This window comes from Anser brachyrhynchus (genome assembly GCF_964034855.1).
Source record: "Anser brachyrhynchus genome assembly, chromosome: 5".
NCBI classification, from domain to species: domain Eukaryota; kingdom Metazoa; phylum Chordata; class Aves; order Anseriformes; family Anatidae; genus Anser; species Anser brachyrhynchus.
Genome location: NC_137699.1, coordinates 51,805,697 through 51,821,461, shown reverse-complemented (window position 1 = coordinate 51,821,461; position 15,765 = coordinate 51,805,697). Strand labels below are relative to the sequence as shown.

General features: G+C 39.5%; 1 protein-coding gene across 3 annotated transcripts in view; it reads right to left on the bottom strand.

Moving 5' to 3' along the window:
* VRK1 (VRK serine/threonine kinase 1) overlaps positions 1-11,846 on the bottom strand; it is a 33,940-nt gene extending 22,094 nt beyond the window's left edge. Inside the window, exons 1-6 of one of the 3 annotated variants that reach the window (XM_080594317.1) lie at positions 11,727-11,785; positions 8,286-8,516; positions 6,744-6,905; positions 5,134-5,189; positions 521-590; positions 36-123 (exon numbers count right to left, since the gene is read on the bottom strand). In XM_080594317.1, coding sequence (XP_080450443.1) covers positions 36-123; positions 521-590; positions 5,134-5,189; positions 6,744-6,905; position 8,286 — 377 coding nt within the window. In that variant the 5' untranslated portion in view covers positions 8,287-8,516; positions 11,727-11,785. Of the gene's footprint in view, positions 1-35; positions 124-520; positions 591-5,133; positions 5,190-6,743; positions 6,906-8,285; positions 8,517-11,426; positions 11,640-11,726; positions 11,786-11,821 lie in introns of those variants that run through there. The other 2 variants (XM_080594316.1, XM_080594318.1) reach the window with 2 other exon arrangements.
* Between the last annotated feature and the right edge of the window lie 3,919 nt (positions 11,847-15,765).

The following is a 15,765-nucleotide window of genomic DNA, read 5'->3' as shown; positions in this document are numbered from 1 at the left end:
AAATCCCAGTATATGCTAACAAGAGATATATTCACCTGTTTCCACTTCTTTCATGCAAGCCAGAACCCCAGTATCTTGGTACACCTAAATATTTCAGTTTATGGGACTTAGTCCACTTCTGAACTGAGAATACAAATAAAGATAAGTTCATGAATTTGCATTGGTGAAGATTTACATAGAAAAGTGATCTACCCATCACTTACATGTGAGCTGCTTCGTCTATGGAAACTAGTATGCCAATTATACTGGAAAATTAATGATGCATCATTTATAGGGACAGAGATACAACTAAAGTTTCAATTTAGACAATGTCATCAACACAAAGATAATGAACACATTACCAAAACGCCTAGTTTTACTGTATGTCTGAATGACTCTATATGTCTGTATGTTCTTAATTCTTTAAAAATAATTTTGAAAATTATCTAAAAAGATTCTCTTTAAGATCGACATTATACCTGTAGGCTCTATTTTCCTAAATGTTTGTAGTTCATTAAAAACATTTTAATAGACTGCTTACTTTCATCTGGCTTAGCAGCTCGCATGTAGAACTTTAACTCAGTAAAAAGAGGTCCATTCTGGCTGGGTTCCTTTAAGACAATTTAAAATTAGTTAAAAACTGCTGTGTTAGTGCCTAATAATTACTAAAAGCTCCAAAAAAAAAAAAAACATCCACTCTATAAAAGCACATTCTTCCTCAAATACTCTACAAGTGCTGATAAATTCAATACTGTGTTCTTTTTATAAAATAAGATTGGCTCTAAAAACTTATTTTTATTATAAATTTCTTATCATTAAGAGTATCAAATAACCTATTCCCGTAACAAGGGAGAATAAAGAATAGCAAATTAACTGAGATGTATAGAAATATTACCAATAATTGGCAGCAATAGTTTAACAAAGAACATTAAACAACATTATTATCTCAGATTTTCCAAATTAAAGTTGGATTGCCACAGTTGCAATAGCCATTAATGAGCCTAAAATAACACCTGAAATGACAGGATGGAAAAATCTCACCAAAAGTTAAATTCTTACTGAATATAAGGTATTTTGTTCCTTTCACACATTAGTTGATCAAGGTAAAAATTACAGAGGATTTCACAATTTCTCCCTAACTAAAGAACTACAGTAATTTTGACTTAAGTGTCCACCTTGAGTTTAAGATAACATAATGTATTTCAGTTCCAGTTTCTTTGGACAAAGCTATGGTCAGCTACATAGTACAAGCAAACCGCAAGAGAAATTGGTTTGAAAACACCAAAGCTTTGAAATACTGCAAGAATTGCAGGTGGATGAGTACCTTCACTGTACATTTCCAGAAGTTTGTGCAGAAAAGAAAAAGTGACTTCAACTCTTGCAATTTTAAGCAATTGATTTTGAGATACGTTTCAGCAACTTATTTTCTACTTCACTCAGAGGGAGGTGAGGCACTGGAACAGGCTGCCCTGAGAGGTTGTGGATGCCCCATCCCTGGAGGTGTTCAAGGCCAGGTTGGATGGGGCTTTGAGCAACCTGGTCTGGTGGGAGTTGTCCCTGACTGTGGCAGGGGGTTGGAACTAGATAATATTTAAGGTCCCTTCCAACCCAAGCCATTCTGTGATTCTATGATTTTAGTCTGGTTACTCAAATACATCCAAACTCATTCATTCTCAATGAAAATTCCCCTTTCCGGAATATCCTACAATTTAAGGAAACAACAAAATAAGGTATATATTTACTGCCAAGAAAAACCAGAGAAATACAATCACATGATATTAGCAGATTTCCAAGATATATAACATTGATCTTAAATGGTTTTAATTGTAACTTTTAAATGTGGATGCAGTGATCCAGAAACCTGTTAAATGTCAGACGGCACCACAGTGAATAGAGGTTTACTGCTGTCTGATGCTGACAAAGCAATGCAAAGAGATCAAACACACTGACGAACATGGCCTTTAATGTACATGTGATTTATTGGTTTACAGGTAGAGTAGGAAAACCAGTCAGAATGAGACCAGATACCAGCTTGGGCACCAGTCGTAGGCCTGGAGACTATTAACAAGCCCATCTCCACCTCACATTCTCCAGCACCATTGCCCTGATAAACAGTGGAGCCAAGACAACCGTTTTCTGGCCCCTCTGTGCAACCAAGCTCTAGACCTGAGCAATGAACCTGAAAAAAAAAAAAAAAAAAACAGACCACCTGATCTATGCAAAGAAACTTTGGAACATGCATAACTACCTTCACATACTTCCTATCTCCACTACTGACAATAAATTGGTGATATATAGGTTATATACATGGAGAAGAAGGGTTAAACAGTTGAAGTCTTTTACTGCAGTCATCTTGGACGTATGTTATCTGACCTATTTGCTTGTTTCTGTGTAGCATACTCCAGTAACACTCCAACTTAATTAGAACATAAAGTCTACATATGATTTTGATTCAATTTACATACATTTGTAGAATGTTATTGTTACTAAAATGCAGTGAAAAACTGTGTTAAAAATTCTTAAAATATTTATCTTTAAATAAATTATCAAAAAAAATATGCCTCAGAGCTGAAAAAAATCTTTCTCTAGTCAGAACAAACGCTGAAGATCTGCTATGTTTTCATACTTCTCGGGGATGAAGAAATAATTTAACCACAAAACAGAAATTCATGCTGTGTTGCTGTTTTCCCATAATATCATTAACTCTACATAGAGAGAAAGGAGTGCATGTGCTGAGTTAAAAAGGCTCACATAATGATGTCCGCTATTTGCTGTACTTGTCATCTCATAACACATTAAATCCAGAAGGACTCCGAACACAAAGTTCTCCAACTTCATGCTCAGAGTCATTCCAGACACACACTTCGCAAAACTGAAATTGAAGTCTAATTAGAAAAGATAGAAGAGAAGAGATTACAGAACACATGTCAAAACCCAACAAGTTTCTTCAGGTAATATTTTAAGAATTCCGATCTTTTTCAGTCAGCAATTTAATGAAGTGTTATTAAACTCTACATCCACTCCTGAACAATGACACCTGAAAGGTCCACATGTTTAAAAAGCATTTCTTTTTTCATAAAAGCTCTGATTCATTTCGTACTGCTCAGGCATCAATACTACGTGGATATGTCAAAGACTAAGCCAATTTCCATCCCACTTTAATAGCTTAATTTGAAGAACATTACTATAGAAGCACATATTTTGTTAAACGCTAATAATTGTTCAAAGCTGTTAACCACTTTGCTTTGGATCAACTAGGAATCACCCAGGCATCTGAAAATAGGCCCTTATCTGTAGTTGTGCTTTACTAGACTGTGGAGGCATAATATGTTATCGTTCATTTGTGAGGGCAGCCAAGGACTGGGCTACTCTTTACTGCCATAAATGCAAAATTATAAAAGACAAATTAAAAGTGAGTGGTCATCGGGGGGGATTAGAACTGGGGGTATTTACGAATTGCTGCAACAAAGTGAATGCAGCATAAAATAAGCCCAAAAGTTATGACAACTCTTCTTATAATCAGAGCCCAAAGCAGAGGGAAGAAAAGCAGGTGCACGGGTTTGCACAGTGTAAAATAATGAGTATCTGACGATTTTCCAATCAAGTCAAACTGCATTCCTCCATGAAAACTGCAAGGCTCTGTACTTCCTGGCCAGTTCCAACTGTCCTGACTCAGCAGGAGGCTGGCATTAGGAGGCAAAGCACTGCGGTTAACTGAGGTGTCTGCTCCTTGCCTTTGGAACAGGGCACGGCTCCTGCAGAACGGACGCTCCCTGCCCTGGACAGCACAGCTGGGCATGCAGGAGCAGGACGCAGGCTGGGGCTCCTGGGCCATGTGGAATTCCTGCCCAACACCTACAGCAGCACTACACGGATGTTGAAAGCATGGTAGTTTGATATTTGCTTTGTAAGCAGTGCTTTTTTTAAGCAACTGGCATTTCAGAAAGAGGGTCATCACCAACAGCATCTTGGGGCGCTTTAACAGTATCAAAAACAGCACTGTAAAATCTGTCGAATCTCCCTTTGGCCAGCATACATAGCCATCAAGAATAAAGGCACATACTAACTAAAATGCATTTTATTCTAAATTAACCTGATCTTTTAGTTTGGGAGAAAAACGTTAGGAGTATTAACGTATTTGCATAAATGGCCAGATATTACAGTAAAGCATTTATTTCTTAAACCACATAGTGATATTGAAAAGATGAAACTTCCGACCTGTGCTGAAGAAGTAACTTTTCACATCGAGAAGTACCTGTAGAATTTCCTGATATCTGCTTTTGTCACAGACCACAAACCATACCAAGATAACGAAGGGTCTGGATCTACTATGTCTACTGCTATATTCCCATTTTCTCTTACTATGATTTTACCAGGGAACCATATATAATAGCGGGATCTATAAAAAATAATCCAGCAAAATTTAAGAAAAAATACTTCAATGTTCTTTCCTAAGTTAAATATATAAAGCCAAACAAAGTTAAATATTTTTTTTAGTTTAATATTAGAACAGAAGAAAACTTCAACTAATAAAAAGAACTTGCTGATTTACTTCAGTGAGCTAAAAAAGTTGAGCTACCAACAGTGCTTTTTCTTCTACCTAATCCTGAGGTTAAAAAATTATGCATCAATGCCATTTTAATTCACTAGAAATTAGAATGTGTGTGTATTTTATGATAAAACATTTAAAGGACTTTATATCTGTGGGGCCCTTGGGAATCAAAGTTTTGCTGTTTCTACTCCCGAGCCATCTGTCAGCTTACCAACATCCAATGGTGAGCAGCAGTTCACACAGACTCACTCTTGAATCACAGAAATTGTCCAAAGCTACCTAGATCTTTTTTTTTTTTTTTTTTTGTACTTGGGCTACTTAAAATAAAATTACAAAAAATTTTGTAATGAAACAGAATCTGATCCATTTCAGGAACCTTTTTCAACTCTCCTGATGTTCCACTATCCACCCTCAAACACAAGAATCCCAAATCTCAGAGTTCCTCTGCATCACCATGCTTTTCAATGTTAGACTTAAACAAAGCACACTTCAACAAAACACTAAAACTACATTATTTTCAGCCAGAAGATGTTTGAAATTACACATACTACTCTAGAACAAACATTTTCAATTTGTGAAGTAAGATTCAAATGCTGTCTTACCACTTTTACAACATAAGGTGCATCACTGCCAATCGACTTTGAAGAATTACCATCAGCTGTTAAAAAGGAAGAGTTTATTAGTAGTATGAGAGGAAACTGTCACATAACATACACGTATTTGCTATGCAGGATGGACAACCAAATGACAGTGCAATTAATGAAGCAAAAGCCTGTATTAGTATCTTAGGGTTTGGTAAGAGAACTACTATATATGACAAAACTACTCTGTATGGACATGGTCCACATTCTCCCTTCTATTTCAGGAGAACAGGCAGTTTACTACTGAAAGCTCTTCTTTTTCTATTATTCAAAAGCTTTTTCCTCAGTCAACAGCACTTCCTTCATTTTCTAGGACTGTGATGAACACAGAGTTGTGGGTATGAACATGAGAACAACATTCTCTCTATTTCTCTATTTTTTTGTCACGTCACTTATCCAAAAATGATTTTCTCTTGGTACCAAGCTGTTGAAAATTACCACAAAAAATTACCACGGGTATAAAGGACATCAAGTTAGGCAAGGACCAAGCACAGGAGTCAGGTGTGCAGCTTTGTGCAAATCATGAGTAAGCAAACAGAGGGCAGGTTTGGGCTTGAACAATGCAAGCTTTGCTAACACAAGAACTAGACAACTTCAGAGAGCTGGAACTCCAGTCTCTGTGAATTTTTAGCTCAATGTGCAAGGCTGAGTAAGTAGAGGGTTGGCAAGAAGCCACCCATTGGTCCCGTTTCCTTCTTAATCCACTTACACTGCACTCTGTTCGTTTAGAAACCAAGACAGATTATTAATTTTATTTTTTTTAATCAGTGTGAATTCAATGCAACCTCATCACAAAGAGGAAGGATGTAAGTGCACAGAAAACGAAAACCTTGTTAACACAGTCACCTTAAATTTCATCCCTTCAAACTTGTTTGGAAAATAACTAAGAACAAAACAAGTTTTTTAATTCCCTGAGGTATCCTCAAGACCTCTGTTCATCTGTACAAAACAGATACTAAATAGGGAACAGTATTCACCAAAAGAAGTTCTCTCTGAATTCAATAAAAGAGCATCGCAAGACAAGGTTTGTGGCGATGCCTTAAACTGTTAAGGTCCAAGATTGCAATCTGTTCCAAACGTTGGTTACATGATGAAGTATACGACTTCTATCAGAAATTCACAATGCAATAAGGAAGTCAAAATCAGCACAGAGTCAAAAATAGCCAACACATCGGCTGATCAGTTGTCTCCATGCAATGTGCTTAGGCAGTTCCAGTTCAGAATTTGTGAAATAAGGACACTCACGTAAAAATCCTTTCTTTCAGCCAGACCAAAAATCTCATTTAAACAAATATTAGACCATCCTTTCACTGCTGAAAAGAAATAAAGATCCTGGATAAGAAGAATGAATGAGCCACCACTTTGACTGCTACTGGAACACCTTGCACAACCTGATGCTTACAATGACCATGTGTCCACTCTTGCCAATTTTTTCCAAGAACATGAACCAAGCTCTGATTGTAGTCAAAAACATCTGCTAAAGATACTCTGTGTCAATTTGTCATTGTTTTGAACAAGGATAAACTTCTCACTCTCCATTTTAAAGTACTACCAAAGATAACCAGACTTACCAAGGTACAGGCGTCCAAAGCCTCCTTGCCCTATAGGGACACCCAATTTCCATTCTTTTTTCGATGTATCTGTTAGAACCTCCCCTAGAGCAAACACTTCAGCAAGCTTCCTTTTTGCAGGGGCTCTTTTTCCAGACGTCTTCTTAATATACGGCATTTTCACTGGAGAGGATAGGAAGGGAGAAAAGGAAAGGAAAAATAGGGGAAAAAAAAAAAAACACGGGTTACATGATGACGAGAATTATTGCCTTGCTACTTCACATGCCAGTGTTTTACCCTTGTTTTTCCTTCTGACAGATTTCCACGTAAGGATAGATTGTTTAATTTGGTACTACAAAGATCGTTTAAAAGAAATACAGCAAGCAATTTTATTGGCATGAATTATAAACAAAAAATAACTAATTTTTCCAGGCATCGGAAAAATCAAACAGCAAAAATCTTCACAAGAGAAATCTATGAGGAGACTTTGTAGAACACGTGCTAGAAAAATCTCAGAATCTATTGTACGAAATCAATCACACCCAATCACAACTCTAAACTTAGAAAAAGTAAACTAATGAAACACAGCTCATCAGCTCTCCTGGGGTTTAATTTGCTTAGTGAAGAAATACCAGAGAGTCCAAGTCTTCAGTGATAATACAGAAAGGTATTAATGGTTACACCAAAAAGGAAAAACCACCACCACTAGTAATCTCAACATTTCTCATGGATTCCTCTTAGCTGTAAAAAATACCAGAAAAATAGAGAACTAATTGCTAATTATTTTTCTGTACAACTGCAAGCAACAGAAGTGAGTGTCTGCTTATTGGTCACAGGACAGCACTTAGCAGATCACCAAGAAAACAGCACGCAGCTACGTATCTGGAAATCAGAGATGTAAAAGTACTGTTGCTGCCACCTCCCAGCCTCAGGTCCCAGACAAGCAGGATTTCTAGAACAGCCTTCTCTGTGAGCAAATACATGTTTGGGATTTTTGCAGAGCCATGCTTTGATTCAGTAAAAGAACTTACTGAAGATGTGGCCGTAAGGCAAGGTGTGCACTAGCTCTACTTGCATGAAAGGCCTTCATGAGTGCTTTTACACAGATGTGATCTTTCCCACCACCTTATGGAGATGAAAGGCATACAAACACACACAGTTATTTTATAAAAGATAAAGTTCTGACTGTTGGGATTAGTATTTTATTTTGCTTATGTAAGCCGAAAAGAATATTAATACATAATTCAGGAAGCTTCCGGACAGCAAAATCTCTTTTCCTCATTAGTCTAGCTGTTCAGTACAATAACCCTAAGTGCAGTTACTTAACATCAGTTTTCTTTTTTTAGTTCTTACGGTCCTCTGAAGGACCTACACGGCACACACCTCCTCGGTATCACAAAACAGGATGTTTTAATTCTGCATCACTTTCCCATATTTCCGATTACTTCTGTAAAGTAACCTTCCCCCTGTAGTCAAGATGTAACTGTGACATTCTACACTCAAAATTTAAGGCTAACTTACATCCTATCTTTTTTTTTCTTTAATCTTCAAGGTGATACTCACTGTACTGTCTTAGAGGAAGATTCTTCCCCTAGACTTTCTGCAGAAGAAAAACGACACGGCCAAGCACCAGATGCAATCTCAGCTAGGACCATACCAATGGGAATGCGATGGTGTCAAAGCACCCGGAGGAACAGACACAGGTAGGAAGGAATGGCAACATGTTGATACTGCTCAGAAGAGCCGGCCAACAAGATCAGAGCAGACTTCTAAGCAGCTTCTCAGGACACCCAGCTTCAGGAAAAAGAAAGACATTAACACAGAGGGCTGACCGAAGCCTTCAGAAAGTGGTAATGGGAAAATAAAAAAAAGTTTGGAACTCAAAGACTGACTCACTTAAGAAAAAACAGAGTGCAAAAAGCAGCAGTGTTGCCTAACGGACTCAGATGTGGGACAAGATTGCATTCACTGTCATTTTCTAATGAGTACAAAACTATAGGAAGTGAGCAAACAGGTCTCAAGCTAAGAACAATTTCAGAGACATGAAGAGGACTGGAGAGACTGCAGCTTGACCTCTGAGTTACTGCACGTCATCCCTGCGAGACTTGGGAGGGCCTGATCCTCTGTCCGGTAAAAGTACAACTTGCAACCTCTTTTTCAATAAAGCTAGCAAGCCAGTGAAACAAAACGATTGATAAATTTCACATCTTTGACATTCACAGCAAGTCTGTTGATAATAGATTCGCTTGAAAGGGAATTAAGTTTACTTAAAATAGGTCCACAAGAGTATAAAAGGAGCTAGTGCTTCCCTTTTTTTTGGCGTTATCATTCAATGTGGTTAATAATTATATGCCTGAAGGTATTTAGTTTAAAACAAATTTAACAATGTCTTCCCTTCATCCATAAAAGCAAAATTTCAAAATGGACATAAGTTTGAATGTCCCCAGCTGGGAACCCTGCCCTTCCAACTACACTAGATACACATACATGGTTTCCTGGCTGCCTATATTCATGTCCATCTGTTAAGATGGCAGCGTGCCTACTTACAAGTTGGTCAAACTATCAGTAGGCCATAGGTGCCAAACACTGATCGCTTTCAATGGGCAGCATGCACAACGCTAAGCACAGAGTCTACTGCAAAAAAGCTGTTATCCCTAGAAATATTTAAGCAATGGCCACACATGCTTTCACTTGTATGTGCGTAAACCCATTCACAGATCGTCTATTGATTGAAAGCAGAAATACCTGGAGGCTGCAAGAACTTTCGACGTGCAAGTACAAAATTGAAAATAACAACAGAAATAATGAAAAAACGAGATGATGACATTTTAGTGCAAATTGTATCATTCCGTGCGTTCCTCACAAAGCAGCAAACACGAGAGGTTTGTCAGGAAACATACGAACCAGCAAACGTGATGCAGAACTGCCTACTGTACTTTCAACAGCTGGAATACAGTCATCTACTTTTCCCTAAAATCACCTTAAAATTTCATTAAGAGAAATCACCTTTACCTTTCCTGCATCTCAATTACCTTTCCCCATCAGTAAATGGAAATACCTTCTATCTCACAGGTATTGTGAAGCTCAATTCATTAGTGCCTGCAGCCATGCTGAAGTCCTTGGGAAGAGAGTGCCACCCGTGTCAAGTACCATACTACCATTCAAGTAGCAAATAGATCTGACCCTACTTAGCTAAGGTATCTGACAAGAACAATTTTCAAGGTGCATGATTGTAAACAGCAGCATTTTATGTGGTCACAGTATGTGCAAAACAAAGATCTTGCTTCTAACAAGTATGAATAACAGAAGCCTATTTGTCTAAACTCTCTCTGAAAGCCTCTTAGTAGCACAAAGGCTATTTCTCCTTCTTCTACCTAATAAAACATCTTGGAAGAAACTGAATAAACCGTACTTGAGATATGCAGACAATTTTGCATCAATAGTTCCATTAGTAGTGTTATCTTTACAAATGTGTCTGCAACGCTTGCTACTCTAGCTACACTTGAACTCTTAGAATAAATATGAATAGCCACTTCTCAACTGGCGGTGGCATCCGTTCTCAATAAAACTTTGTAATTAATATAAATCAAATTTATTTTGAAGGACGCATTTCTGCTGCGTGACAAGTCTGACTGGTTTCTTTCTGATCTTCTCCTTTTATTCTCTGGAAATTGTCGTTTTCATGGTTGTTTATCTCAGTAGGACCTATTCTCGTTCTCAGCGCTGACAAGGCACGTTGCTGACCTGTGCTCCTTTTCATGAACACGTAGGCCTGGCAAGACCTGAAGTCTGCGCATCATTAATACTGCTCATCAGTCACAGCAACACACCTAGCTCTGCCTGAAAAAAAGGAAATAAAGACGAGCAGAAACAAAAGGAATGTTTTCACTCAGGGAGCAGGAGAGAAAGAACATGACACCTGAAAACTTCTGAGCGCTGCAGGACTGCTTCACAGGAAGGAACACATAAAAACGTACCTGAAGCAGCAGTGACTTGCAATACCAAGGGGTACATGGACCAGCCACAATTTGTGTGTCCGGTATATGCAAGAAAGTCTTTGCTCACTACTATCTTCTCACATTTTTGAGTACTGCTATAATCTCAGCTCCCAGAGATTGACAGCTAACAAATAATATGGAAAATGAGGTCTTACAGTTCTTTTTGTAAGAAACAGATTATTTTTTTAATACGAAATGAATAAGCGTATTGTTAGACCATAATTTATTAGAAGTTCTTCATCACGATTGCATCATGCTAGGCAATCTAAACTTTATATGTTGTTTTGTGGGGCTTTTGGTTTTGCTTTTTAAAAGCACACCAACACAACTTTCTTTTTTTTTCCTTCTAACTTCAAAACACAGTTCTCAGAGAAAGGAGGCAGTCATTTACAAGGGGAACTGCTGTGTTGCTAACTAATTCTCAAGTGTCCTCAGCAGATACATTTTCTTCTTCTGAACAGAAGAGAAGGTCAGGTTCTCCTCAAAATGCTGCGCCTTCAGATAGTTCTTGCAATGAAGAACACGGAGCCCTTCATAAGGTGCCTCTGTCACTCCAAATCACCTCCAAACCAACAGTAAACATCCACACACGTGAAAGTGACCCAACTTTGAGGCTGCCTACCAGCTCGGCATACTGTATAAAATTACCAGCTCTGAAATTCATCAGGAACCCCACCTAGCTGGGTGATTACCCCTGGGAATTTACCCAACAGTTCATTCCTCCGGAGAAGGCGGCAGCGGCCTTCTGACAACGGCAGTAACCCAGGTTTACTCGGGAGCAGCCCCGGACAGGGGGCCACGAGGCCTGCAGGCCGCACCGGGCCCTCCGCGCCGCGCCTCAGCCCCTGCCCGCCGCCGCTGGGCGCCGAGCCCCTGCGGGAAGGGCCGCGGCCAGGCCCCGCCGCCCGAGGCGTCTCCCGCAAGGCCGAAATAGCGTCCCCGGGAAAAAAAGAAAATAAAACAAAAGGAAAAAAGGGCCCGCCCGGGCCGCGGCGGCCGCCAGTACCTCCTCCGCGCCCCGGCCCGGCCGCCGCCGCCGCCGCCTCCCCGTCCGAAATTCCCGCACTGCCCGCCGGCGGCCCGCCCCGCCGCGGCGCCCACCTCCCACCATCGGCCTCGCCCATTGGCCGCCGCGCTCCCGCCTCGCCCGCCCCGCCTGGGGCTCTAGGGCATGATGGGAAATGTAGTTCGGAAAGCCACCGAGTTTGGGGGTTTTGTTTGAAAGCGGCGCGGTTGTGAAACGAAGCGCGTCAGGGAGGGGTTGGGCAGGCCGATGGAGGTGTCCTTGGCCGGGAGCCATGGTGGGACACAGGCCGTGGGGTGTGGGGGACCAGGTGGCGCAGCAGTTCTCCCTCAGGCCTCGGGGGTTGGTGCCGAGGCCATGAAGGACCCACACCAGCCATCCCCACGCTCTGCCCTCACCCAAACGCCTCACAAACCCCCCAGAAACACTCCTGCCCCCTTTGTCCCTGCCCCTGTCTACTTCTCTCAGGTCTGAGTCAAACTACAAAGCAATAAACCCAAAAAGTCTTGCTAAAAACCTGAGGTTAGAGGTCACAAAATGTCTGAGAAGAAACAAAGGGTTTCAGAGGGCGGTGAAGCCCTGGCACAGGCTGCCCAGAGGAGCTGTGGGTGCCCCATCCCTGGAGGTGCTCAAGGCCAGGCTGGATGGGGCTTTGGGCAACCTGGTCTGGTGGGAGGTGTCCCTGCCCATGGCAGGGGGGTGGAACTGGGTGATGCTTGAGGTCCCTTCCAACCCAAACCATTCTGTGATTCTACGATTCTTTCAAACAGTGGCACCACCAAGTCCCAAGAAACAGATCCTGACTCAGCCGCTTCATCTCACGTCCACCACAGAGCACAAAGTTACACTTCCAATCATATCCAACTGGTACCCTGCGGCGTGACTGTACTGACGCCGGGCAAAAATGCAAACAACTTCAAACAACTTTTTTTTTTTCCCTTTTTTTCCCCTCTCATTCACATTTCATATTATTTTCCGTAGTGGGACAATGTATACAAATTAAATGAAAGGTGTATTTTCTTTCCTTTAATGTGCTTCTATTAATCTTTAAAAGGATGGCCACCGTTCCCTAAGAATAGCAGTACGGCGCCGCAGAGTTGTCTTTGTTCACCCATTAATACATATTCCAAGAGAAATTAGAGATGATCTGCCCGGTAACCTCACAGCTCTGGTATATTTTAGGAGAGCAGTAAAAAACTCTATTGTACAGAATGCTATTAAAAGGTAGCCACAAATAATTTTTTGACACATTTAAGATCTTTCCAGTTGTCTTTACAAGTTGGACTAATTTTTGTATTTGCTTAGATAGGACCTTACATTTTTGTTTATGAATTCCTTCAGAACCCAGAGAGAATCAACTATAATTTTGAATATTCAACCAATTTGATGAGAAAACTGATCTGTTCAGTAAAGATATTACATTTCTGTCTAAAAAATTCCACATGAGATAGGGCTGACACTTCAGCTCTTCTCACCAAAGGAAGGTAGAATATCATTTTAAAATAGAATCAAGTCCTTAAAGAACTTAATAAAGAATCACTTCAGCAAATAGCTATTTCGCCCTTAAAACAAATGAAGAAACAAACACAGAGATGCTGACTAGAGTTTGTTTAGCTTGATTTAACAAAGGAAATTTGTATTCAATGCCTGAGTAAGAAATGGATTTCTGGACTCCTAATTCTGTATTACAAATCACAAGGTCATTATTAATTGTACTATTCAAAACATATTAAATTCAAAATTAAGATGCAGAGGGAGGAATGGTCTTTTAAAATCTTGCAGTTCTTTGAAAATATCTTCTGTGTTCATTCCTCACGTTAAGTAGCTGAATAGGTAAATAGAGGAATGGATGATAGGGAGGAAGAGGTCCAAACTCTACAGAGTACCTATTAATTTCATGAAAAAGAGATGGAGTATTAGAGGCATTAATGAAAACAGTGTGGAAGAAACGCTACAGAGCCAGATCACTTGGAAATTTCACTTTTTCCTGCAGTTTTCTGATGCTAACAGGCATGATTTGAAGCTGTTAAAGGGAATCATTTTAAATAATTTGAAGCTTCTAAAGCAAGAGCTTGTTTGAAGCGCATTAAATTAATCCAAATTATAGGACTTTTATGAGTTTCTACGGGGTTTGTATGTTTTCTTTGGTCAAGATCCAAAACTCATATGCGCAGGCAGTTTTTTTCTACTTAAAAATAAACACCCAGACTGTCTTGGAAGTCTTCACCCATCTTAGTTAAAAGTTATATTTATAGGTATGCACACGTTTTATCTGGGGAACGCTGGATATCCTACACTGTAGATACATTCATCTGCAGACAAACAACAGTACAGGCAGTCTAACTATAGCGACACAAAGAACTTCTGTTTATCATCAAACATTTCATATATCCCATTACATGTGAAAGAATTATTATCTATCCTGTTGCAGTGCAATGCTTCTTCCTATAATGGAATTTTACTCTGCAAATTTATTTTGGTATTAAAAGGTTCCACTTTATAATGTCTATGGTTCAATCAGTGATCTAAAAGGCACTTAAATGCTTTGAACAAGATACATAAAACGCTTTTACTGCAAAAGCTTTGCTGTATCTACCAATTTTACCATTGATCTGCTTCCATGTAAGGCAGTTCTGGAAGCTGCCCATGCTGTATAAAATCACATGGTGGCTTTTGATCTCCAGCTGGTGATTAAAGCACATTATGGAGGTTTGAAATTTTCTTGTGGTCATTAGCATACCTCCAAACACTTCTCTGCTAAATAGTAGTGGTGTTCTCACTGCATGCTATCTAAATAAGAAATCAGAAATCTATAAACTTATTATTTATAATCCTTTGTAGCTCAGAGGATAGAGATCTCTTGAATGAGGTGAGCTTACCCTTAGCAATAGACTTACTGATCAAATAGTGGTTTCTTATGGTGACTAGTCACTAGCAAAATGCAAGGAAGAATGAGGTTATATATTTTTAAACCCTCTTTTGGTGCAAACAGGCAGAGCTCCATGCTTTGCAAGACCTTGTATAATTACTCCCTATCTGCAGTTCCATATTTCCCGCTGCTTAAAGACGTCACCATTGCTCCCAAGATCACGAGGCTATTGCAGGTTTTCCACAGCAGATTTTTGAACAACTGCAGCATTAACTCTGTTGCTTGAAAATAGAAAAAAAAAAGAAAGAAAAAAAAAAACCATCTTTTTCCTTACTTTTTGAAAATGTATTTGTGTGGTGGGAAAAATAAAGAATCACTTACCATATATTTGTTACTTTCTCTAGCAATCTCCTTGGGGTTTCCTTTCACAGAAAATAAATGAGGATGTCAGCTTTATATATTTATATTTCACTTTATTATATTACATTGCATTTTATTTATGTATTTTTACCATCTGTATCGTGCAAGCAAGCAAAATTTACTGCATGTTACCCAGATACAGAGAAAAATGTTTCATTTCTTCAAAGAGTTTACGGTCAGTAAATACCAAATAAATTCCAAAGCTTTCTGTTAGTTGTTCTAACCTGTCCCCTCACTCCCAAAAAATTGAATGAATACAGGTAACGTGGTTTCTGACAAGTAAATGACTTTTAAAAGGGAATAAAAGCTGGAGGGGAGAAAGAACATTGGTCTGGAATGGATATTGCAGTTGTAAGGGAGACGTGTAAACGGACAGTAAAAATGGTGGAAGAGACAGGCAGGCGAATAGCAAGGTTAGAAATTACTGGCAGAGCAGTGAGGACACAAGGCTGCAGATCTCTTGCGTTCCTCCCCTGGTGCTCTGGCACAGCACCTGGAGTTACTGGAATCTAGGAAATAACAGATTCCCATCTCTGCTTTTATCCAGCAGTTTAACACTTGGAGGAAGAGCAGAACTACAGAGAGAGAGCACTAAAGATTTAACATATAGGCAACATTTTTCTTGTACATCCAAACAACACCGTAAATACCTGAGACCTTTTGTAAGATTGGACACAGCAGTTTTTATCCAAGAAGCTTATTGTTCAGAAAAAGAAAAAAAAAAAAGAAAGA